This window comes from Podarcis liolepis (genome assembly GCF_965112155.1).
Source record: "Podarcis liolepis genome assembly, chromosome: 9".
In the NCBI taxonomy this organism is placed as follows: domain Eukaryota; kingdom Metazoa; phylum Chordata; class Lepidosauria; order Squamata; family Lacertidae; genus Podarcis; species Podarcis liolepis.
The window spans coordinates 61679065-61705706 of NC_139564.1; the positions used below are offsets into that span (position 1 = coordinate 61679065).

The following is a 26642-nucleotide window of genomic DNA, read 5'->3' on the forward strand; positions in this document are numbered from 1 at the left end:
TTTAACTGAGTCAAAGAAAACCCCTAATACAACTTCTCATTTAAACAGAAAAGACGGGGGTTGGGAATTGATCAGCGCAGCAGGACATAAAAACGCATATTTCGGATAATGTTCATTTCCTTTCTAAATGAATGAACATGTGGCGGGATTAAGCATGATGGATCTTGTTAATGTGACAAATGAATAGAAACTGTACACTGAACAAATGAGCCTGAAATATGAGATCAGATGGGAGTTGAGCTCCTCCTAAGGTCTGAGGCAGAAATTGCTGTTTGATGAGACTTCTGAGGCCTTGCAATCCGGTCTGTTTCGGCTTTTAGCTTAGTCGGTGGTGGCTTCCATTCCCTGCTAGTCTGTTGCTTCAAAGTTGTCCTTTTTACTGTGGTTTTGTTTTTTGTGGCGGTTTGAAAATGTCTCCAAGACACCCAAAGGCCGAGAGAGGATACTTTTTAGTCCCTGGTTCATTCCCACCATTTTGTTTTCTTATCAGCTTTTGCCTTCCCACTTGTTTGCTTTATGTAAAATACAAAAAAAAAAAAAAAAAGCACAAAGATTCCTCAGGTTTTCCTCTCTTCTTTCCAACCCAGGCTGGAAGAAATTTGGCTTCACTTCTTTGTCTTCCCACTGCCTCCCGCCCCACGTCCTGCAAAGCTGAGAAGCAAGCCTCATTTTTGTGCTCTCATTTGCTCCCAAAGCTTAGCAGCATTGGGTAAATGCTAGCAAAAATGGACTGAGCCTAGAAAATTAAGCGGGTGTCTTCATGTGTTTCATGAATCGCTTAGTATCTACCGTATTTTTTGCTCTATAACACGCACCTGACCATAACATGCACATAGTTTTTAGAGGAGGAAAACAAGAAAAAAAATAATTCTGAATCAAATGTTGTACTGAACTATTTAATAAACAACCGGTATATCAGAATCATATTACACCCATGTAAAGTGAACAGCAGTCAACAGTGGCATTAAGAACCATCATCACTGTTGTCAGGGAACTGCCATCAGAGGGAAGAGGAGAGGAAAGTCGCTCCAGTGATGCAGGGGAGGGAACTAGCAAGGAGAGAGAGGGGGCTCCCACGGGGGAAAGAAATCCAGGGGACACCAGGGAGAAAGGGGAAGCTGAGAGTAAGGCGGAGGGGAGGCTCAGAGACTCTTCCAGTGAAATCAGCGGAGAGAGCACAGGACCTCCACTTGGCACGCCCACGCTGCGCAGAAGGCTTCCACGCAGAGAATCTAGGAGGAGACTTGGAGTCAAGCAACTTTTATGTTGGAAGAAATTTAGGTCCCGCCCACTGACGGATTCTGCCAGTGACTAAGACAGCCGCGTTTCAAGGGCTGTCAAACCAGGGAAAGTTTTAGCTATACGGCTAGCTTGGAGCAGTTTGCAGTTTACGCACAAGCAACCCCAATTCCCACTACAACTGTCATTAACAAATGAAGAGAGAATTTAGCTGCAGCCTGTGAGATGGGGCTTACCTGTACCTGCCCCCCCCCAATATTTTATTGAAGTTGGAAGAGGGAGGGAGGGAAGGAAGAGCTCACATTAGTCCTAGGCAAAGCAGCCAACTCCTATGGGCCTAGGTGCCTTCACCCCCCATTAAATATTTGAGGGAGTCATCCCCCACCCCCATTGTGGTATGTGAGGTGGGGCTTACCTGGCCGCCCCCCCCCAATATTTTCTGAAGTTGGAAGAGGGAGGGAGGGAGGGAGGGAAGGAAGAGAGAGGGGGAGCTCACATTTGTGCAGCTGCCTTGCCTCCAACCGGAGCAAAAAGAGGAGGAGGAGACTCAGGGACACGAGCCTTGTAAGCCGCTTTGCTTGAATTTACCGGTGAGGTGCTGGGGGAGGGATGGAAGGGGATGCCCCCTTTGTCCCTCCTTCCGGCTCATTGTAAAGAAAGCAGAGTAAGAGCCGCTTACATGCGTGTAAGCGGCTCTCCCTTTCCTTGAATTACAGTCAGCCCATCAGAGTATAAAGTCACCTTGCCAAAAAGCCATAGAGCAGGCAGACATGCTGCGCGCAGCTCTTGCCGGCTTCCCAGCCAGCCGGAGGAAGGGAGGTTGCTTCCCTTCTCCCACCTCGCCAAAAAGCCAGCAAGAGCGGCTTCTCCCGCTTGCATTCGCTCCATAACGCGCACACACATTTCCTTTTACCTTTTTTTTTGGGGGGGGAGTGCGTGTTATGGAGTGAAAAAGACGGTAATCGCACTGTTCCAGTAGCAGAAGCAGTCGACTCTCTCACAGCACTGTGGCCTCTAGGAAATATTTATGGTCTCCCTTCTTTCCCTCTTCTCCCTGCATCTTGAAGAAGGTGAGGGAAAAAGGGAAGAAGACCTACTTGTAGCATCTTTTGGTCTCAGACGCTTTGGTTTATTCCCTCCTGACCTGTCTGGCAGCGACTCCTCTGTGGCCTCTACCTCTTCAGCACAACCTGTTGTCGCACGATCAGCTTCTCCATCCAGATCCAATGTAGTTGGACCTTCACGTTTGGAATTTGAATGAAAACGTTTCGTTGAGGCTGGTCTCTCTTCTTTGGTGGTACAAACTTCGTTGTCTTTCAGACGGCCTTCCACACTTCGTAGTTATGAAAGCACATGGAAACTCTTTTCTTAGAGGTGCTTATCACTTTTCCTTATTTTTACTATTCTTCTGTGACTTCTCTTTCCTATTTGGAATTTTTATCAAGGAGTTCAAAATCTTTCTTAAACTCCATTTCCTTATCACAGTTCTCCTTTACATATCTGATGGTTTTGCAGGGTACAAATCATAAAATTATTATTATACCGTTGTACCTCGGAAGTCGAACAGAATCCGTTCCAGAAGTCCGTTTGACTTCCGAAACGTTTGGAAACCAAGGCGCGGCTTCCAATTGGTTTCTGATTGCGCAGGCATGCCGGAAACAATAGCGGAAACCGCGCCGGACGTTCAGCTTCCAAAAAAAAGTTCAAAAACCGAGACACTTCCGGGTTTTCAATCGTTCGGGAGCCAAGGTACTACTGTATTTCATTACCCCTCTGTCCTCCAGTTTTCAGTTTCCTCGCCCTTACTGTTATTCAGCATTATGTACCCAATGCCCATAATCAGTATTCACTGATCCATTGCTGGTTTTTTTCTCCTGAGCTTCCTCACTCCCCTAAATATTTTTTTGTACTTTGCAAACCTCGAAGTTCTCCCAGGCATGCTAATACACCTCTCTCTTGTGTGCATGATGCTACACTGACTACATATTTGACACTCAGATAATTTAATCAGAATTAGAATCTGTAGGGTAGCAAGGACAGCTAAATGGCACCTCCATGGTCAGAAATGATATATTCCCATACCACCATCTGATGGGGAACAGAAAGAAGTGACAACCATCAAGTACTTTCCCTGAAGAAAACAGGGTCCTTTCTGTTGGGGATAATTCAGACTGAAGTTCCCAGGTGTCAAAAAAGATTATTTATGTATGCTACTACTATGGCCCATGTTTCGCTAGCCTCAAAATGGAAAACGAGCGAGGTCCCAACCAAAGAAGAATGGCAACTTAAGTTGACAGAATATGCACAACTCGCAGACTTAACATATAGAATAAGAGAACAAGAAGAACATACGTTTAGAGAAGACTGGAAAACGTTTATTGAATATATGGGAAATAATTGTGTATAGCTGAAAATGCTGGCAGCATTAAGATAAATTCAGCATAAATAAGTGTTGATGGATGCAATAATGGCATACCGAATGGTATAGTTTTTGTAAAATATGCAGGGGTTTATGATATGTAAAATGAACCATGGAAAGAGAAGAAGGGAAGTCATTGATATCTTAAGGATGTGAAATGAGTATTTTAAATTCTAAAACAGAAAATTTAATAAAAATTATATAAAAGAAGTGACAACCGTCGCTGCCATGGCCTGCTTGGGAGCGAAGGAGAACCAATGTTACGTCCACACCAGATTAGAGTCGCCTTTCAAATGGGTTGCATTCGCAGGAAACCATGCAAGTTCAATTAAAACTGCTGATGAACTCCAACCATACCACTTCGTATCTTAGGGTGCGCATGAAGAAGGCTAATCCTGGGAAATGATGATTACCACCAGCTTCTCTTCCCGAATGCAGTCTTTTGGCTGAAGCAGGCTGCATATTTTGTCATGACACAATTGGGAAGACAAAATGTTGCATGGGCCAAGCTGGAGTCCCTATGCTGTGTAATAGATAGATTTAGACCAGGCATTAAAAATAAGAGAAATAGCAAAGGAACACTTCAGTCCCGTGGGACTGAATTTCTCTCTCTCTCTCTCTCTGACCTTAAGGTCACTTTCTATTTTAAATACAGTGATCTTAACGTTGGAAAGTCTCGCAGGATTGAAATGTTCTGCTGCTACTTTCTTTGTGATCCATTTTTAACGTTTCTTCTGTCTCCATCTATTACATAGAGAGACCCTACGCTGACCTGTTTAACCTTTCCTCTTCGAAATTGGCCCATGCCACAGATACAGTCTGCTTCAGCAAAAAGATCAGTAAAAATTAAAAAAAAAACCTGAAATTGACATTCAAAGAAATATTACCACAACTGACACATACCTGGTCCTGAATAAACACTATTCCTTATTATTTGCAAAGTTTTTTACATTTGGTTCCTGGATCTCATATAAATTGGAAGCCTGAGGCTGTGTACACACTACAAAGAACTTTCAAACCACATTCTTCTCTCGCCCCCACCCCAAGAATTCTGGGCACTGTAGTTTTTAAAGGGTGGCTGGGAATGGTAACTGTGAGTGGAAATTTCAGTGCCCAGGATTCTATTGAAGGGAAGAAAGTGCTTCAAATGTGCTTTAAATGTACAGTCGTACCTTGGTTGTCAAACACCTTGGTACTCAAATGTTTCGGCTCATGAATGATCGAAACCTGGAAGTGAGTGTTCTGGTTTTTGAACTCTTTTTGGAAGCCGAATGTCTGACAGGGCTTCTACGGCTTCCGATTGGCTGCAGGACGTTCCTGCAGCCTATCAGAAGCTGCACTTTGGTTTCCGAATGTTTTGGAATTCGAACGGACTTCCAGAACAGATTCCGTTCGACTTCCAAGGTACGACTGTAGTTATATTTAATAGCAATCAATAAACTTTGGTAATCATTAAAAAAAACTGTTCCAGTTGCTGCTTCTGCCTTCAGAAGGTTAAAAGTCCCATTTTCACAAAAATGCCTCATTACTGTATTTCTATTTCCAGTGTTCAACGTGGATCTTTATACAGTGGTGCCTCGCAAGACGAAATTAATTCGTTCCGCAAGTTTTTTCTTCTTGCGAGTTTTTCATCTTGCGAAGCACGGTTTCCCATAGGAATGCATTGAAAATCAATCAATGCGTTCCTATGGAGACCGTCCGGGGACAGAGGGGAAGCGCCGCTCTGTCCCCTCTTTTGAAGCAAGGGGCTGCGGGGAGAAGATGGCTTCTGCCCGCCCCCCTTGCTTCAAAAGAGGTCCGGGGACAGCGGGAAGCGCTTCCCACTGTCCCCGGACCTGGGGCTGCGGGGAGAAGATCGCTTCTTCCCCGCTGTCCCCGGACCTCTTTTGAAGCAAGGGGCTGCGGAGAGATCACTTCTCCCCGCCGCCCCTTGCTTCAAAAGAGGTCCGGGGACAGCGGGGAAGACCCGCTGTCCCCGGAGCTTGTGGGGCAAGCTTCGTTTTGCGAAGCAAGCCCATAGGGAACTTCGTCTTGTAAGGCAACTCGAAAACGAAAAAACCTTTCGTTTTGCGAGTTTTTCGTCTCGCGAGGCGTTCGTCTTGCGGGGCACCACTGTATAGCCAAAGCAAGTGTCATTCATGTACGACAGCTATGGATGCACTTTTGTGACATTTTGGTTGGATTTCGGAGGGTTTTTTTGCCCCTCTGTGAACCAGCACAGCTACCGTTTGCTTTTTAATGAACCTTTTAAAAGTAATTAATCCCAGCTGGTCGCCCTGGCTCTTGCTTTAATAAATGATTCACTGCTACCACAATAGAATTATTCCAGATGTGATCATAGCTGCAGTAATTATTCGGTCCTGCAGATGGCTCTGCTGTACACCTGCCGGGAGAAAAATGATCTGGAGTTTGGGCAATTCTGTTAACTTGTGTGGAGCATGCAAAAATACCAGGTGTTTTTTTTCCATTTCCCTTTTTCGTAGCATTGAACCGCAAAAACATTTTCCTACATTGCTTTTTCCTAGCCTGTAGGAGAGCGCTTTGAAGGAATTCTGGATGACTGGGCTGTTTTAGTAGTAATCTTGGCCTTCCTCCTGTCCTTTCTTATACCACCTCCTGCATTTATTGCCTGCTCCCATTTTCACGTATGGGGAAGATGGGGTGCAAGGAGAAATGAGAGCAGAGAAAAGGCAGTCGTTTGTGAAATCGTTGCTGCTGGTAAAACAACTACATTGTATGATACAGCACCATCAAAGTAGGTGAGAGATCTGTATTCAAATCCTTGTTCAGTCATGAAAGTGACTGGGCTGCTGCACATTCTCACTCAATAAAATGGATTGGGGGATGATGGGGGTGAAAAACACACACACAAGGACATTTTAGGGGAAAAAGAGAGGCTTTAAGATAAAAGTCAACTGATATATCTTATTTATATTTAAAACAATTTATTAACAGTTTACAGTAGATTTTCTTGACAAATACAAAATCAGAGCTAACGCAATGAGGTTAAATACAGCAGTTTGAAATTCCAGGGAATATCTGGCCAATAGTTAGAGAAGAAATATTTCTGGTATGCCAAGTGTTCTCAAATATCATCATTAAATTAAATTTGGGACCAGGTTTCTATGGCTCTACTCTAACTGTCATAGGAAAACTGGTCCATGTCCTCATGAATCCTCATTGTACTGTTTTGGAGGCTGCTTTCATTGCGACACCCCGCTTGTCCTTGCCTACTCGCTTAATTTGCTGGTCAGCAAGCCCCATTTTGATGCAGAAATCATGGAGAGAGAGAAACTGGGCAAATCAGGGAGCAGGAGAGTTCAGACAAATCGGCTTTATCTTTGTCTCTCGGCTTCTAACCTTATTGCTTACCATTCTTCCCTTAGCCCAGACGCAAGCTGGTGCCACAATAAATTGGTTCATCTTCAAAATGGCCCCCAGACCCTTTCTATAGGATTGTTGCTACACAGAGACTAACATGCCTAAACCTCTGGAAGTTTTAAAAACTGGGTGGTGGTCAACAACAGGTTGAGATTGAACCCCGACAAGACAGAAATAATGTTTCTGGGGGATAGGGATATTTCCTGGTTCTGAACAGGAAAAATGGCCCTAAAGGACCAGGTGCGTAGCTGCATGCTCTAGTTATCTTCTGCTTGGACTACTGCAATGCACTCTATGTGGGGCTACCTTTGAAGGTGACTTGGAAACTACAACTAATCCAGAATGCAGCTGCCAAATTGGTGACTGGGAGCAGCTGCCAGGACCATATAACACTGGTCCTAAAAGATCTACATTGGCTCCCAGTACGTTTCTGAGAACAATTGGTTGGCGCTGACTTTTAGAGCTCTAAATGGCCTCGGCCACCCCCATCATTGAGCCCAGACACCGAGGGCCTTCTGGTGGTTCCCTCACTGCGAGAAGTGAGGTTGCAGGGAACCAGGCAGAGGGCCTTCTCAGTAGTGGCGCCCTCCCTGTGGAACGCCCTCCCATCAGATGTCAAGGAAATAAACAACCACCTGACCTTTAGAAGACATCGGAAGGCAGCCCTGTTTAGGGAAGCTTTTAATGTTTGATCTTTTATCGTGCTTTTAATATTCTGTTGGGAGCCGCCCAGAGTGGCTGGGGAAACCTGGCCAGATGGGCGGGGTATAAATAATAAATTCTTATTGTTGTTGTTAAAAATAATGTATTTTAGTTGGCCCTAAACAGGACTATTTCAGATTGGGGAGGCGCAGGAAAGCATTCTAAGGATTGCCCAGCGGAAAATATCCTGAGATGTGTCAATTACAATAAAATGTGTACAAGTGCGAAATTCTTGTCCTCCATTGATTCTTGCTTTACTGAAATGTTTGTTTCTGTTTGCCGTGTTATATTTAAATTTCAATAAAAGCAAGTGTCTAAAAATGCTTTTCTGGGAATGTTTCTGCAGTTGACAACAGGGGCTCTGATAGGGGGTGGCCCAGGGTGGTCTGAGGAACGGGTCTTTTGTGGTGGGCCCCAGATCATCTATCCCTTCCACCCCCCCTTAAAACTCAATTTAAAACATTTGCTTATAAGGTGGCTAGGTGATATTCCAGTCACCTGCCATTTAATCCCCCAGTCATCTATACATATAAATTAGCATATACAAATTCTTTGAGGAGCTGTGTCATACAGCTACATCCCAAGTCTTTTAAGTACTTAGCAGCACCCGTAGTTGGCAGGCACTGTGATTCTGCACCTTGCTGGTACCAGTACAGTTGCATGTGTGAATGATCAAGCACACACCAGAGGCAGAGCTTTCAAATTGTCCCAAATGATGCTCTCGGACGGAGTCCTTTGAGGCATTCCACTGTGAGCGCACTGAGTGATAAGGACACCGGAAATCAAAATGCATGCACAAACCTGCCCTGTGCTCGCAACCATCTGACATTTTGAGTTTCGTGTTAATTTGCACTTAATTGCACTTCAGACCGCCACATGAAAATACCTCGGTCTCGTGCTGTTTCATTCCACAGGGCGGATCTCGTGAGCTTGCTGGAATGCTCGTTTCTGGCACTGCCGAGAATTAACACTTGTCATCATTAGCCCTAAGGAACTTCAGTGGCTCAATGGCACTTGCTGCCGCACGAAGACACATTCCCAACAGCATGGGAAGCGCCATTAGAAATCAGCAGAAAGGAGGATGCAATTGGGTGGAACTTCTGTAGCGCATAATTAGCCTGGATTGATACCGTATTTTTCGCTCTATAAGACGCACCAGACCACAAGACGCACCTAGTTTTTGGAGGAGGAAAACAAGAAAAAAATTATTCTGAATCTCAGAAGCCAGAACAGCAAGAGGGATCGCTGCACAGTGAAAGCAGCAATCCCTCTTGCTGTTCTGGCTTCTGGGATAGCTGCGCAGCCTGCATTCACTCCATAAGACGCACACACATTTCCCCTTACTTTTTAGGAGGGAAAAAGTGAGTCTTATAGAGCAAAAAATACGGTACTTTGATACCAACTGGGAATGTGTAGGCACTGGTTCAAGATAAATGTTTAATCAAGATTTTCTTTTTTTAAAATACTTTTATAGGGGGAAAATACATGGCACTAGATCAGAGTTAAATGTCTCTAGCCCTGATTTTTGTGCGGCAAACAGCCACACATCTACTATTTCACTGTGGCAGAAGTTTCCCCAAAGCATGCTTTGCGTGCATTCGGATGTGGGGAATATTGTATTAGTTTTCCTGATTATAATGCCAGCATTTGTGTCCCATTTTCGAATGTTCCTTTCACACTGCAGTACCTGTTATGTTATGGAACTGTGGCTCTTCGACTGTCACGCTAAATTTCATTCACACCAGTGTACATACTGTGGCACAACAACGAATATTTTTGGAAACTGTCACTATCCCCTCAGCCTTTCCACATGTGTGCTTCTGTTCCCCCATGATGCCTCTTTGACAACAGCTGGAAACAGCTGTATACCAGGCCAAGTTTTGTCACTTTACTCTTGCAGTTTTCCAGGTTAAGGGGCCTCAAACATATTTTTTTCTGGAATCAAGTAACACAGAAATGGGCACTAAACATGTACCATATTCTGTTGGTTCTCCAGAAGTGGCTTTTACATCGCGCGAAAGCTCAAATATAATGTGTAAATTAACAGTTAGGGAAATGTCAGGGCGGTGGAATAAACTATCATGTGAAGACAGCCTTAGACCGTGCAAATATCCATTTATATACCTGACGCTTTTGAGCACCCTGGTTGCGGCTGCTTCCAGCTTTCGTGAGTTAATCATTAGTGACTGAGCAGCGAGTGTGATGACACCATAAACCGGCGCATTCAATTAGGTTTGTCTGTCTGGTGATGTCACTCAGGTCCTGGTAAATAAGCAAACAAACATTTTCACCTGGAGCGCGAGAAGAATGTCCAAAAGGCGAGGCACGTTTGGCACTGCTGAAAAATCTCACAAAGAGCAGCAGTTTTGAGTGAGCTCTGTTTAAAAGTGCCACTTTCCAGGTTTGCTTTGAGACATTTTGTACAGCCTAGCGTGTAAGCCCTGGTAGATCAAGAAAAGGACAAACCTTCAACATACTGGCTTCTTTGAGAGATCAATATTACTCCTTGGTGACTGGACTAAAGGGAAGCTTGGGGCTTTCCTTAACCAAATATTTCCTCCTTTTCCTCCAGTTGGAAGCAAACTTGACCCAGAGGGCAGTATTCTCCCTAGAGTGGGACATATTTGGTAACTATTCTGGGCAGCATTCATAGCAGCCAGAGTGGTCATGTTGGCAAACAAGAGAGACTGCTTTGGCTGGCAGTAGCAGGTACCTCATGGTGCAGGTGGGCTGGTACATAAGCATTAGACCAGCTGATGTTAATTGTGACATATCAGCTTAGGTGCAATGCACTGGGCACAACACTGGCTGCTCTTGTTAGCTCACCTGGCCTAGTGATTTATCTCCCTCTGCTATTTGTGGGAGTCCTGGGCAAAGGCTTACACCTGTGGTTGAAGGCCTCGAAAACGCATTTCACGCAGCCCCAGACACAAGGCTTATTACTGGCATCTTGGCTGTCACCTAATAGTCCTCTTCCTCCTCAAAATCTTCTCCTGCCGTAGCAGCAGCCAGGGCTGCGAGAGCCTCTGCTACTTCGGCATCAACCTCCTCCTCCAGTTCTCCATTAATGTCATTATGGCAATCAAAACTAGCTTCTCGCACCGCATCCGCCTTGGCCCTTGGAGACGGGATGCCGTCGGATACATTGTCCTTGAAACACACCTTTGGCTGGCTTGTCCTACAGGCTTTGTCTGTTGAATCCCAGCTTTTAGACTCACCTAATGGCAGGTCCTGCTGACTGCTTAACGTGGTGTGTTCTGTGCTTTGGCCTGTATGTGTGTGGTTATTTGACGGACTCTCACTTCCAGCAGCTCTCTGTTTTCCAGCATAGCCGCCATTGGGGGGATCAGTGGGTCCAGGCAGGTGCGTGTCACTGCCTGGAGCGCTCTGAGATTCCTCATATAGGGCACTTCTTTTTTCTGAAGATGCCTTTGCGAGAACTTCCGTTTCCAGAACCTCATGGTTATTGCATGTGCTTTCCTGAGGCAACCCTTGGACTGAAAAACCGGCTCGCTGAGCAGAGCAGGTGTGCGTGCTGATCTCTCTGTTTCGGTTTGTGCTGGGATTGGGATGCAGGTTCGCACCAGAGTGGGAATGGATCCCATTTACATTGAAACGGCACTTTTCGGCAAGATTCCCAAGTCCTTCCTCACGAAGAGCGCTGCTTCGGTGGTTCAGAACGGCCTCTTTATTGTTGTTTAATTTGTGCCTGTTTGCTGCTGTTTGTAATTCCCCGGTCTGCAGCTCGTTTTTGTGTACTTGGATGTCGTTGTTCTGCTTACATTTGAATTTGCCTCCGTCTTGCTCGTCGGACTTGAAGTTGTTTATTTCATTGATGTACCCGGATGTTGGCACGTCATGGGGTTCAAAGATGTAACTAGAAAAAGGTTAAGAGCAACAGTTAGCATTTTCTTTTCGTGACAGATAAAAAAAAGGGTCAGTTTCATGCTTCAAACATGCAGGCTTTGTTGCAAGTTTCAGAAATGCCACCAATTTTTACCGTATTTTTTGCTCTATAAGACTCACTTTTTCCCTCCTAAAAAGTAAGGGGAAATGTGTCTGGGATAGCTGCGCAGCCTGCATTCGCTATCCCAGAAGCCAGAACAGCAAGAGGGATTGCTGCTTTCACCGTGCAGCGATCCCTCCTGCTGTTCTGGCTTCTGAGATTCAGAATATATTTTTTCTTGTTTTCCTCCTCCAAAAACTAGGTGCGTCTTGTGGTCTGGTGCGTCTTATAGAGTGAAAAATGCGGTAGCTTAAAATAACGCTATAGAATCTCAGGCCCTCTAGATGCTGTTGTTCCACATCTCTATTCACCTCTCACCATTGGCCATGCTGGCTGGGGCTGATGGGATCCGGAGTGCAGCAACATTGGTACAGCTTCAGAGATATCCTTACAGATATATAACTATTATCATTTTTGCCCTACCCCAAACGACACTCAGGACTCAGCTGCACAGGTCAATTTATAACATTAAAAATGCATGATAAAAATGTGACACTAGATGGCACTGTAGAGAGGAATCCAAAGTCAATGGCATACAGCAGGCAAACTTGTCCCTCCAGATATTTTAGGACTGCAATTCCCATCATCCCTGACCACTGGTCCTGCTAGCTAGGGATGATGGGAGTTGTAGTCCCAAAACAGCTGGAGGGCCAAGTTTGGAGATGCCTGGCATATAGTATTGCCTTGGGAGCTCCCCCCCCCCAATGTTTTCTCCCCATAGCATTTTTTTATATCTGTATAGATCCAGCCTCAGTCTGCCTGTACCTTTGTATCATTTTACAGCACCTGCACCCCATCTGGATTCTTCTTTGTTAATTATCTGAAAAGACAGAAAACAGGCAGAGTGGACATGAGAAATCAGGTATTGCATGCATGATGTGAAATCTTGCAAAAAGAAGCAGCAATAGCTGACTCCTTATTTTTGAATGGGATTGTTGGATTATGGATTATAAAATAGTAATAATAATTTATTGTTATTTATTAAGTCTGTATACTGCCCTCTATCCACAGATCTCAGGGCGGCTCACAACATAAAAATACAAGTTAAAAACAAAACAAAATACAGACTAAAAACAAGAATGAAAAAAAGCCAATACCCCCCTCTTCCCACCTACTCCCACAGCACATTTAAAAGGGTAAAGGGACCCCTGACCATTAGGTCCAGTCGTGACCGATTCTGGGGTTGCGGCGCTCATCTCGCTTTATTGGCCGAGGGAGCCGGCGTACAGCTTCCGGGTCATGTGGCCAGCATGACTAAGCTGCTTCTGGCGAACAGAGCAGCGCACGGAAACGCCGTTTACCTTCCTGCCGGAGTGGTACCTATTTATCTACTTGCACTTTGACGTGCTTTTGAACTGCTAGGTTGGCAGGAGCAGGGACCGAGCAACGGGAGCTCACCCCGTCGTGGGGATTTGAACCACCGACCTTCTGATCAGCAAGCCCTAGGCTCTGTGGTTTAGACCACAGCGCCACCCGCGTACCAGATGTTAATCAACCAAAGGCCTGGATGAAGAGGAACATTTTTGCCTGGTGCCTAAAAGTGCACAATAAACGTGCTAGGCAAACCTCCCTGGGGAGAGCATTCCACAAACAGGGAACTACTGCTATTTTTACATAACGTATCTGCCCCACTCCTTGCAATGGCAGTTGAATATGGACATATTTGGGGAATGATTTCCATGCTGGCAATCTCATTGGACCAAGGAGCTGAATTGATGTCCAGTTGAAATCAATGGGACAGTCCCAGGTCAATCAACAGCACTCAAGCGAAGTCCCATTGATTTCAACTTGTCCCATTGACAAGGCACGATGGTTAAATTGGCTAGGTTATGGGAAATGCATCCAGAAGAGAAAATGTACTGAGGAGCTAGTGATCTGACAGGGAGCCCTTCCTAGCCTCTGTTCCTTCCCCCTCCTTCCCTCTTGTTAAGTTTTTTGATGGTGTGAAAACAGTCTTTAATGTCCTGAGAACAGTTGAGGGGAAGGGAAGTCCCACACACAGCTGCCTTAATCACTTGGGAGGATAATGCTCCCAAGTGCATCAACATTCTTTGATGTTGGACGTTGTTTTGAGAAAGTGAGGCATATCTATAAAACCAGACGGTTTGGGCAGAATTTCTTGGAAGCTCGTGCACAGACTGATCGGCCGCAGGGCCGTGCAAACTGAGGCTACCCGAGGGAGTCACTACGCCGCTTCTTGAGGACTGTATGTATACATCGCTTGCTGTTTTAGAATAAAACCTTTAATCTTCTCACTCGCTTGTGTATTTTAAAAGAACCACCTTGCCTTTGGCAAGACAGCTAGGGCCACAGCTTAAAAAAGGCTCGAAACTGTTGAAAATGTAGTTTGCATGTGTACGTTGCGCTTATAGTTGGTCAGAAGGCACGAGGCCACCACATTGCTGAAGCTAAGCAGTGCAAGGGTCTGCTCAGTGTTTGGATGGGAGACCTTCTGGAAACTTTAATAATAATAATTTATTATTTATACCCCACCCATCTGGCTGGGTTTCCCCAGTCACTCTGGGCAGCTTCCAACAGAATGTTAAAATACAATAACCTATTAAACATTAAAAGCTTCCCTAAACAGGGCTGCCTTCAGATGTCTTCTAAAACTACATGGATGCCCCTTGGGGTTCCATGATGGAAGAAAGGTGGAATAGAAATGCAAAAATAAATAAATAAATAAATATATATAAGATGAAGGTGGGAAATAGGATAACATAGTCCCACAGTGGGTTTCAAAGATTTCTGAGATAAAAATCTAGGGAAGCAACAATATGTGAACACAATCAGGAAATCCCTTGACCGGCTGGTCCAGGGGTCAGCAAACGTTTTCAGTGGGGGGCCGGTCCACTGTCCCCCAGACCTTGTAGGGGGCCGGACTATATTTTGAAAAAAAGAAAGAACAAATTCCTATGCCCCATAAATAACCCAGAGATGCATTTTAAATAAAGGCACACATTCTACTCATGTAAAAACACTAGGCAGGGCCCACAAATAACCCAGAGATGTATTTTAAATAAAAGGACACATTCTACTCATGTAAAAACACGCTGATTCCCGGAATATTGCAAGGGTCAAGTAGGAGAAGAAAAGCAAAGGTGTTTCCTTGTTGTGCAGTGGGAGAAAACTGAAAATGGAGAGTATTTCCTTTGTTAAATATTAACCAGCGCCACCTTGCAAACAAGCCCTGAAGCTGGAGTTCAAATTAAATAGAAGTCCTTCCTGAAAAGCGAGGTGGGAGTAGAGAGATGCACATTCAGACTTCTGTAATTACATGCATGCTAATTACATCACTGCAGCAACCATTAGGAACGTTCGCCCACTCTCATTAAAAAAGCTGCTCTTTGCTTTACGTGGTGAAGGCCTGTTTATACGCACAACACAACCTGTGGTTTTAAGATAGAAATCAGAGAGGGAGCACGGCAAATGCAGGTATGGGAACTGGTTCAAATTTTAACCCAGGTTGGTACGAAAGAGCAAAATTCAAATCTGAAATACCGGCATGAACCGCTTCTTAGCACTTTGTGGCTTTTTGTCGGAAATGAAATAACCCTCCAAACTTGGAAAGCTCTTCAAATTTTCCCGAGAACATTTTGAAAACATGTAATTCTGTCAGGTGTTCAGAACTAAGGGTTTATTTTTTTGGATTTTTTAAAGGAGCTAGATTTTTCTTTTTTATATTTTCGTAAGCCTTTTCCTTGAATACTCGGACTTCTGAGTAACCAACACCATGTTTGCATATAAGTTAATCTTTCACAGAGCGGCTGGTTGACCCACTTTTATTCCCACCGTAAAGCTAACAAAGGCCAGATCATCTTTGCATCACAGATGTGTCTAGGTGACATGGCCATCCCTGGACCACCTTTGGCCTACTGCTTCGACCCTTTGGCTGACCAAAAAAATCCCAGATAAGCTCTGTGTTGTTCACAAACATACATTTGCTTTATTCCTCATTCCACTCATCTGGGGAGAGGTGACCTGTCTCTAACCAGTGGGGCTACAGTGTCTACCATGGAGACTGAAAATCTATGGACATATTTACACCACAGACTTAATAGCTATTTCCTCTGCTCAGGGAAGAAGCTATCGTTATTATTTTACACTTCAGCTATATACACACTATGCCTCGGAGGCACATTCTTGCCCTCAAAGAATTCTGGACACTGTCACTGAGAATTTTAACTCAGTGAGAGGTAAGCCATGGCACTTGCTTTTTTTTTTTTGAGGGAAAGAATGTGAAAGGTAGAGAGTTTTCACCGCCCTGGAGTCTACTTTTCTCTGCACCTAGGTAGGTTGAGAAGTGGTTTTTGATCCACAGAACTGCTTTCTGGGGAAATCTTCATACATTTTCTCTTTAGTCAGCTAGCTTTGGGCTTTGAGGAGGTGCCTGGTTTTGACTGTTCCTGTTACTTCTCTAATTTTTCTCCCTGAAATCAGCGGCTGCCCTAAAAAACGCTCAACAACAATTGCTCTAATCTGAGGGTCTTTGAGGCCAGTTCCTTTACTGTTTCCTTGTAAGGGATCTCCTTCAACCAGACATAGTTCACTTTTAAGACAACCCCTTTATTCAGCATTCATCCCAATTTGTTTGCACAAAACGTTGCGGGAAGGTTAGACGACACCCGCTATTTTTTGAGCATTCATTCTGATGAGTTTGCATAGAGGTTAGACACCATTACATCGGACAATTGCTATTCATCACTTTCCTCTGCATTTTCCTGCCACATTGCCCTGATTTTTAGGGGAAGTAGGTTTGCTGCACAACAGCACCAGAAACAGCTGTAGCTGCACCACTTCAATTTCCTGGTATGTGATTTAATTCTCTCCCTCCGCCTCCAAAATAGCAGGAATTTGGGAAGAGCTCAAGACTAGTGCCTCAGAAGAGGGGACAAATATTATTTCAGCAAGGCATCAAACCAGAGGGACAGCTGGAATTGTACACAAAACACACACTTTGTGCAGGGCCACCGGGAGATGTAATTTAATATCCTACTTACCAATAAATCAGTGAGAGTTGAAGGACCATGATTTTAACTTCTGGCTGAGCAGAGGCATCTGAAATGACAGTGATGTGATTTGATTAGTAGATACCCATCTGCTGTAGGCATACGGTCACCCTCATGCAAGATCCCAAACTACGTGCCAGGGCACAGTAGCAAGTCACAAAAACGAAGTTATTCTATGCCTATTGATGTCTCAAAGGAACACCAGGGTTAATAAATAAATAAATAAAATTCTAAGCATCTCCTTCCCTTCCACATAGTGCTGGTCGTAGACCTTTGGATAGTTAGTGCAAAATAAAACCATCTCAATGGAGATCTTCCTCCTGTACACCTTCAGATAAAAATATTAGCTTAATATCCCTTAACGGGATGCCGGCTACAAACTTCGTTTCACTGAACTATTCAGTTTCCTCAGAAGGAAATAGAAAAATCATACAAGAAGGGAGTAGAACTCCCAAAAATTCTGAAGTATTTATAATCCTGGGTCAACAAAAAGGTTTGTAAATTCAGTATTAGAAATTGTACCTCTGAGCCCTCAATCCTTTATTGCTGCGCTTTGCTTCACCTAGGTCGACCTAGGATTATAAATACTCAGTGGCATAGCGTGGGGGGTGCAGGGGGGGCCGGCCGCACCGGGCGCAACATCTGGGGGTTAGGGTTAGGGTGCGCAAATCCACGGGTTAGGGGCGCAAATCCACGGGTTAGGGGCGCAAATCCACGGGTTAGGGGGCACAAATTACTTGCCTTGCCCCGGGTGCTGACAACCCACGCTACGCCACTGTAAATACTTCAGAATTTTTGGGAGTTCTACCCCCTTCTTGTGAATTTTGGTCATTTAAGGTTTATGATTTTTGTTAAGTTGTGGGTTGACATAGCAGCCGGCACAGCGATTTCTTCAAGTAGCTCTTTATTGTGGTAAGCTGGAATAAAACTGACTGAGAACAGCTCAGCCGGCCTGTATTTATAGGCAGCCGGCTGTCAACATTGTAACCACCACAGCCCAGAGTTCCCGCCTAAAATAACTGCCGCCGACCTGAGTGAAAACTATCTACAGACCTGAGTGAAAACTATATACAGTATCCCCCTGTTGGCCCAGGGTGAAACTACACTACATAACACCCCTCCCCACCGAGATAAGGTGTTAGTTACAATCGTAATGGTTTCCTTATATACAGCACTACGCGTAATGGTTCAAATAAGCACAAAAGCATATCGGTTACATTTCCCATACTTAGACCAACAGTGATACCTGTCCAACAACATAGTCCTTTAAATACGTTGGGCGCTTGGAAACTCTGCCAGACCGCCGGGGACTGGTAGCCAAGTCCGGAGGGCCACACAGTTCTCGCTGAGGCTGTGGTGCGACCCTAGGTGGCGTTGGAACCAACTCCCCTGGATCCGCTGCTGTGGGTGGAGCCTCCGCAAGTGGAGTGGTCTGAGTCTGTTCTGAAACGGCTTGGTTCGGCTCCACGCTGGCAGTTCGCGAGGGAGGTGTAGGTGGGGCCTCGCCATCTGTACGTGTCTCTTCTGGAGCCGCAAGCGCAGTTGGGGGCACCTCGGTAGTGTCCAAGTCCCCAACCCTGCGCCTAAGCTGGTCTATGTGCCGTCGCCACAAGCGTCCGTCTTCGAGTGCCACCTGGTACGAGCGAGGTCCAGTGACTCCCACTACTGTGGCTGGCACCCAAGGGATGTCCCCCACATAGTTCCGGGCAAAGACCTGGTTTCCTGGGACAAATGACCGTGGTGCGTTGGCACAGCCTGGGGGTTCAGCCACGGCAAAGTCTGGGTGTAGCCGGTCGAGCGGTGACCTGAGGCGGCGGCCCATAAGCAGTTCAGCAGGACTCCTCCCTGTGGCCGCATGAGGGGTGATGTGTTGCACGAACAAGTATTCGGCGACCCGCTCATGCCAGTCTCCCCGGTCCAGGCGCGCCAGTGCCTCTTTTGTCGAGCGCACCATTCTTTCCGCTTGCCCGTTGCTGGATGGATGAAAGGGTGCCGTTAGGGCATGGCGGATGCCCAGTCCCAAAAGATACCGCTCAAACGTGCCTGACGTGAACTGCGGTCCGTTGTCAGAGACAAGGACATCAGGACACCCATGCGTTGCAAACAGGCCTCGCAGCACCCGGATGACAGCTTCGGTAGTGGTGGAGGGCATCAGGGCGACCTCCAGCCATTTGGAATAGGCGTCCACCACTACCATAAAGGTCCGGCCGTGAAAAGGACCAGCCAGATCGATGTGCACCCTCGACCAGGGTGTCTTTGGCGTCTCCCAGGTGTGTCCCTTAGCTGCCGGTGGTGCAGGCCTCGACTCCTGGCACGCTTGACAGGCGGACACCCAGGCAGTGATGGCATCGTCCATATTAGGCCACCAGACGTAACACCGAGCCAACGCCTTCATTTTGACAATTCCCGGGTGGCCAACGTGCAGAGCCTCCAGGACGCGCTGACGGAGTCCCTGGGGAATCACGACGCGGTCTCCCCACAGCAGGCAGCCGCGATGAGCTGAGAGTTCATGTTGTCTGGTTGCGAAGGGCTGGAACTCCGATGCAAAAGGCCCTTGTGGCCACCCCCTCCACACCCAGTTGAGCACCCGGCTGATGGTGCGATCCTGGGCAGATGCGGAGGCCACAGTGGCAGCCGATACAGGCGCTGCCGGAAGATCCTCAATCAGAAGGAGCGATGAAGCTGGAGCCGGGTCTTCCACAAATGCTGGAAGAGGGCAACGGCTGAGGGCGTCGGCATGGCCCATCGATTTTCCCGGGCGATGGATGAGCCGGTAGTGGTAGGCAGCCAGGAAAACAGTCCATCGCAGCATGCGTGGTGAGAGGACCGGTGGAGTTGGACGATCACCGGCGAGGAGGCCCAGGAGTGGCTTGTGGTCAGTGATGAGGTCAAAAGTCCTGCCATAGAGGTATTCATGGAACCTCTTCACTCCAGCCACAAGTGCCAATGCCTCCTTGTCGAGCTGGCTGTAATTCCGTTCCGTCGGAGATAGTGTCCTGGAAAAGTAGGCGAGCGGTGCTTCTCTTCCATCTGGAAAACGGTGACTAAGGACAGCACCGATGCCAAAAGGTGAGGCGTCGCAGGCAAGGACCAGCGGCCTGGATTCACTGTACTGTACCAGCACACTGTCTGAAGAAAGGAGAGCCTTGACCGCGTTGAAGGCCGCCGTCTCCCGATGACCCCAGGCCCAAGGCGTCTTAGTGCTAAGGAGTCGGTGAAGAGGCTCAGCCACTGTGGCTTTGTGGGGCAGGAACATGTTATAAAAGTTCAGCAGCCCCAGGAATGCCTGCAACTCCGTTTTGTTCTTTGGGGTGGGGGCCTGCTGGATAGCGCGGATCTTGGATGTGGTTGGATGAAGACCAGAGGCATCGATAAGATAGCCCAGGAACTCTACCTGTGGAACGGCGATCTGGCACTTCTCCCTCTTTACCTTGAGCCCGGCCTCCTGGAACCTGGTCAGCACGGCACGGAGGCGCTCGAACAGCTGCTGGTGTGAGTCTGCAGACACCAAGACGTCATCAAAATATGGTACCACGCCCGGAAGCCCTTGCAGGAGACGCTCCATAAGGCTTTGGAAGATGCCAGGAGCCACACTCACCCCGAACTGCAACCGGCGGCAACGGAATGCCCCCCGGTGGGTGACGATCGTCTGGGCTTCAGCAGTGGCATCATCGACTGGCAGTTGTTGATAGGCTTGGGCAAGGTCCAGCTTAGCGAAGACCTTACCCTCACCCAGGGAATGCAGCAGGTGTTGGACAACAGGAACCGGATAAGCATGCTGCTGAAGTGCCTTGTTGATCGTGCACTTGTAGTCAGCGCAGATTCTCACCGACCCATCCGGCTTGACAGGCGTGACGATGGGGGTTTCCCACTTTGCGTGGTCAACCGGCTCCAAAACTCCTTGGGCGATCAGTTTGTCCAGTTGTTCGTCCACCTTAGCCTTGAGAGCAAAGGGAACCCGGCGTGGCTTTAGCTTGATGGGGGCGACTTGTGGATCAAGGCTAAAGGAGATGGGCGTACCTGTATATTGGCCCAAGGTGCCGTCAAAAACCTCGGCAAAGTCTTTGACCAGACCCTCAGTCTCTGCGTTAGAGATGCAGTTGATGCCGGTGACTTCCAGGCCGAGGGCATCAAACCAGTCTAGCCCTAGGAGGCTTGGCCGCTGACCTTCGACCACCACCAACCGGAGCAGGCCCGAAAAATCCTTGAAGGCGATCCGGAACCGGCCAACGCCTACCACGGGAATGTCGTTTCCCTGGTAGTCTCTCAGGTGTACGCGGTGAGAGTCGAGTTGCCTTTTGGACACTCTGGGTACCAGTCTTTTGATGGTGCTCCATGACACGATGGACAGGGCAGACCCGGTGTCGATCTCCATGTCACATGGAGCTCCTTCAATGAGCACCGTGACGTTCAGCTTGTGTCGCGTAGTCGAGTCGGTTTGGCCAATCGTGGTTCCAGACGGGCAGCGGCAGTTGGTGAGAGCGAAACAACTTTCCTTGGCAGACTGGAGTGAAGACTTGGACTTGCGAGTCGATGAAGGGGGGGTGTCAGACGGAGCCGATCGGCAGACCTTAGCGATGTGGCCCCTTCTGGAACACTTCCTACAGATGGCGTCTCTGAATCGACACTTGGCACGGGAATGGTTGCCTCCGCAGCCAGCACATTCCGGTTGGCCCTTGGACTTCTGTTGGAACTTCCTGCGCTCCCGCTTTGTCTGGTGCACGTCATCGTCTTCACTGGAGGATGCCTCCTCACTGCTGGCCTCTTCATGATGCACCGGAACTGGCTCCCTAGCAAGACGCGGGCTGCTGGACTTGCGGATCTCCTGGGCGGAGCGTTCAGCAGCTTCTGAGGCCACAGCCTCCTCAATGGCTTTCTGTAGCGTGAGGTCTGGCTTGGCTAGGAGGCGCCGTTGCAGATGGATGTCCCGGACCCCGCAGACGATTCGATCCATCAGGGCATCGTCTAAGTCTCGGAACTCACAGTGCATTGCAGCCTGTCGCAGGGCGGTGGTGTAGTTGTTGATTGACTCCCCCTCTGCCTGGTTCCGGTGGTAGAACGCATGGCGGGCAGCAATCTTGGACGGCTTTGGTGCGTAGTGGTTGCGGAGCTTCTCTTGGATCGTGTCCCATGGTGTTGCCTGGACTGCTTCAGGCGCAACCAACGCTCGGGCCGTCTCAAACACCTCAGACCCACAGAGGCTGAGGAATAGGCCCCGCTTCCGATCCTTTGATACTGCTGTCAGCTCGTTGGCTTGGAGGTAGCAGTCAAACCGAGCGAGGTAGGAGTCCCATGATTCAGAGGCTGGCGCAAACGGCGGTAGAGGCACAAGTGAAGCCATGATTCCGATGCCGGCGTGAAGGGCGATGGATGGAACACAGTGCTCTAGCCAGAACAGTCAGCTCTGAATTGGTTCTGCCCAGTGATTTCGCTCAGTGATTTCGCTCTGTGATTAAGCTCAGTGATTCGGCTCAGTTCAGAGGCTGGCCGCATCTGGCTGTGCTCTGATGTCCATCCATCCCATCCTCGTCGCCAGTGTTAAGTTGTGGGTTGACATAGCAGCCGGCACAGCGATTTCTTCAAGTAGCTCTTTATTGTGGTAAGCTGGAATAAAACTGACTGAGAACAGCTCAGCCGGCCTGTATTTATAGGCAGCCGGCTGTCAACATTGTAACCACCACAGCCCAGAGTTCCCGCCTAAAATAACTGCCGCCGACCTGAGTGAAAACTATCTACAGACCTGAGTGAAAACTATATACAGTATCCCCCTGTTGGCCCAGGGTGAAACTACACTACATAACAATTTTCCTATTTCCTTCTGGGGAAACTGAATAGTTCAGTGAAATGAGGTTTGTAGCCAGCATCTCATTAAGGCTTTGTTCGCTTATTTTTCCCTTAAACTCTTTGATTTTTATTATTTAGTTTATTTTCATAAGATAATATTTCTAGTTGATTACTTCTCGTTTCAGGGATTTTCACGGTATTTCATTTGTTTTGTGCAATTTCTCGGTTCCGTGACTGTCTTTTTTCTACTGGTCTTTGGAGAGGAAGCTTTTTCTGCCACGAACAATCTTCTTAGCGATGAGCTCCTATGGGCCTCAGGGTCGCCTCAAACGCAGTTTGGAAAAAACAACAGTAGTCACTCAAAAGTCACTGTGACTGCTGGAAGCTCAGGCATGTGGTCTATGTAGACCAAGGGTGGTCATCAACATTGCATCAAAGCTCCAAAAATACATGACCGGACCGTGCAACACAGAGCCAGTTTGGAGGTGAACCATAGCTGTGCCAGCAGCACAGCCTGTTTGACTAGCATTCCTAGGGGCTGACAGCACCAATATACTGCTGTCGTATCGTTTCACCTCAGAACTGCAAGTGCTAATGGACTCATGCGCTGCTTTTTTGTTCAGCTAACCTGTTTTTCATCGCTGTTTTGTTCATTGGAGAGCCTCATCTCAGGAACTGCGAAATAAAAATGGGAGCACTTGCAGGCCTTATGAGCATTTATCAGAGTAAGGGTGGTGTTTTTCTAAATAAATACCTCGGGCTCCTGAACGCCTTGGGAGTCAAACGTTCCAGCTCCCGAGCGATGGAAAACCAGAAGTGAGTGTTCTGGTTTTCGTACGTTCTTTCGGAAGCCAAACGTCTGACAGGGCTTCCATGGCTTCCGATTGGCTGCAGGAGTTTCCTGCAGCCAGTCGGAAACCGCACTTTGGTTTTCAAACGTTTCAGAAGTCGAATGGACTTCCGGAACGGATTCTATTTGACTTCTGAGGTATGACTGTAAAAGGTAAAGGGACCTCTGACCATTTGGTCCAGTTGTGGCCGACTCTGGGGTTGCGGCGCTCATCTTGCTTTATTGGCCGAGGGAGCCGGCGTACAGCTTCCGGGTCATGTGGCCAGCATGACTAAGCCGCTTCTGGCGAACCAGAGCAGTGCACGGAAACTCCGTTTACCTTCCTGCTGGAGTGGTACCTATTTATCTACTTGCACTTTTGACGTGCTTTTGAACTGCTAGGTTGGCAGGAGCAGGGACTGAGCAACGGGAGCTCACCCCGTCGCGGGGATTCGAACGGCTGACCTTCTGATCGGCAAGCCCTTTTCACAGCGTTTTTAATATGTGTGTTTTTAACCATGGTGTTTGGGGCAATGGTGTGGCTTGGGTAAAAGTGCAAAAATATCCACATTACAGTATATATGGCCAAAGGGCGGCTGTGAGAACTAGCAACTCCATTAATGCACTATTATCAACTGCATTTGCCATTACAACGTGGACAGCCTACTTACAGGTGCCCCCCCCCCTCAGCAAAGCACATAGGGGCAACACATTTAGTGATGCTTCTCACAAACAGCCATCCTACACAAGAAGCCTGACAATGGCTTCAATAACTACTCGGCCTCAAATAATCACAGATCCCGAAATAAAAAATGGTATTTTCTGCACGCACCTCATGCTGTTAATACGGTTAACACTGTCAATACTGCCCAGAACGCTTGCAGTGCAATCTTGTGTAGTTCGACTAAGCAGTCCAGTTGGGCTTACTCCCAGGTAACTGGAGTACAGTCTTAAAGCCTTTTCTGCATTTCCTCTCCTCGTTCAAAAGCCTTTGCAATATTCAGGAGGTCCTAGAACAGGCTGTCAGATGACTTGGGTCCATGAGAATGACAGCTTGGTTAAGGGTTCAGGACAACCTGTCTATACGAATAACTTCTTCCTCTGCTAGCTCAGCTTGACGCCATCTGAAGCCAGTGGCAGGGCAATAGAGCATTGGGCTGCCATGTTGCAACCTGAGTGTTAGCAGCTGATTGGTGACTTTCCCGCCTCCGGGTAGTGAACGCTCCATCTATTGCAGAAATATGCAGCAGAAGGAATCTCTCCAAGGCACAGGAAAGAACATAGATTTTGTGATCTGCTTGATTTGCACAGGATTCCCATACAGGGCAGTTCAACATTCAGCTTGAGGAAGTCTTATCACTTTAAAGCTGCAACCCTAGCTTTAAACATTTCAGACTGAAATTCCCAGGTGTCAGAAAAGGTTATTTATGTATGCTACTACTGCGGCCCACGTTTTGTTAGCCCAGAAATGGAAAAAGAGCAAGGTCCCAACTAAAGAAGAATGGCAACTTACATAAGTTGACCGAATATACACAACTTTCAGATTTAACATATAGAAGAAGAGAGCAAGAAGAACATAGTTTAAAGAAGATTGGAAAACGTTTATTGAATATATGGGAAATAATTGTGTACAGCAGAAAACGCTGGCAGCATTAAGATAAAGTCAACAGTGTAAACAAGTTTTGATGGATGCAATAATGGAATACTGAATGGTATCGTTTTTGTAAAATATGCAGGGATTTATGATATGTAAAATGAACCATGGAAAGAAAAGAAGGGAAGTCATTGATATCTTAAGGATATAAAATGAGTATTTTAAATTGTAAAACAGAAAATTTAACACATACACACACATACACAGAGCTCTTGAGAAAGGTTGCCCAGGGTAGCTAAAAAAAATAAGAACATGGGAATTTCAACACACAGACACATACCATCCCACAACTTTAAGTGACAGAGGAAACCAAAATAAGCTACTTCTGCTACTCCTTATATGTTTATATCCCTATATCAGGTATAGGCAAACTTGGCCCTCCAGACGTTTTGGGACTACAACTCCCATCATCCCTAGCTAACAGGACCAGTGGTCAGGGATGATGGGAATTGTAGTCCCAAAACATCTGAAGGGCCGAGTTTGCCTATGCCTGTCTCCCCACCCCACTTTGGGAACTAGTGTTGCTTACTACTGTTGGTGTTTTCCTTTAAACGGCTACAGCGACACTCCTAACCCCACTTAACCTGGGAGTAAGCCCCACTGAATTCAGTAGGATTTACATCTGAGTAGACATGGTTAGGATTTCACTGTAGGTTCTGAAATAATAATACAGTGGTACCTCAGGTTACATACGCTTCAGGTTACAGACTCCGCTAAACCAGAAATAGTGCTTCGGTTTAAGAACTTTGCTTCAGGATGAGAACAGAAATCGTGCTCCGGCGGCAGCAGGAGGCCCCATTAGCTAAAGTGGTGCTTCAGGTTAAGAACAGTTTCAGGTTAAGTACAGACATCCGGAACGAATTAAGTACTTAACCTGAGGTACCACTGTAATTATTCTTGCAAAGAATGGTTCCACTAGCAACATGACTTCAAAAAATAAAAAATATGAATGTTATCACCAGCTCTTTGTATGACAGAGGTGGCCATAGTATCTCAGATATTAGACGGTGTGTGGCTATGGCCATACTAGGCTCAACAGCATGAAATAGGGCATGGTTCTCCTTATTTCAGCAGTGGTGGATGGTCTGGCCCATCCAATTTTCCATGCCACCATCTTAGATGAATAAAATATGCCTTGATTCTTCACCCTCCAGTTCTAGCAACTGTTTTATTTATTGCATATACATCCCATTTCTCCTCCAACCTCCTCAGGCCAGTGTAAATGGGGATAAAACCCCTATGTGTCCCACAAGAATCCTGAGAGATGATCTCAGTGAAGTTCATAATGGAGCAGGATTTGAACCCAGGTTTCGTAGCTCAGACTTCCTTGGCTACACTACACAGCCTCCCTGCTAAAGGCTCTGGTCTGAGGTACCCCTGCTCTTTCCAGCTTTCTAATCCTGCTGTAAATAGGCAAATGAGATGGATTCTATTTGGACTCTGCTGTTTGTATTATCAACAGAACACTGTCTTTATTTGCATTTTTGAAGCACCATGGAACTGTAACAGAGAAATACAGATTGCCCTAGAGGTTACTGAACAGAAGCAAATGCAGCGTGATGTTCAGCATGCAACAGGGTCAGTTTTTAGCTCATGGATAAAGAATTAATATAAAGAAT

The 26642-nt window shown here is 46.7% G+C and overlaps 1 protein-coding gene across 1 annotated transcript in view; it reads right to left on the bottom strand.

The window, feature by feature from the left end:
- Window positions 1-9135: 9135 nt before the first annotated feature.
- Window positions 9136-26642, bottom strand: part of PGCKA1 (PDCD10 and GCKIII kinases associated 1) — a 58215-nt gene continuing 40708 nt past the window's right edge. The window contains exons 2-4 of the mRNA XM_083460099.1: window positions 16748-16805; window positions 12513-12567; window positions 9136-11618 (exon numbers count right to left, since the gene is read on the bottom strand). Coding sequence (XP_083316225.1) covers window positions 10703-11618; window positions 12513-12544 — 948 coding nt within the window. The 5' untranslated portion in view covers window positions 12545-12567; window positions 16748-16805 and the 3' untranslated portion in view covers window positions 9136-10702. The remainder of the gene's footprint in view (window positions 11619-12512; window positions 12568-16747; window positions 16806-26642) is intronic.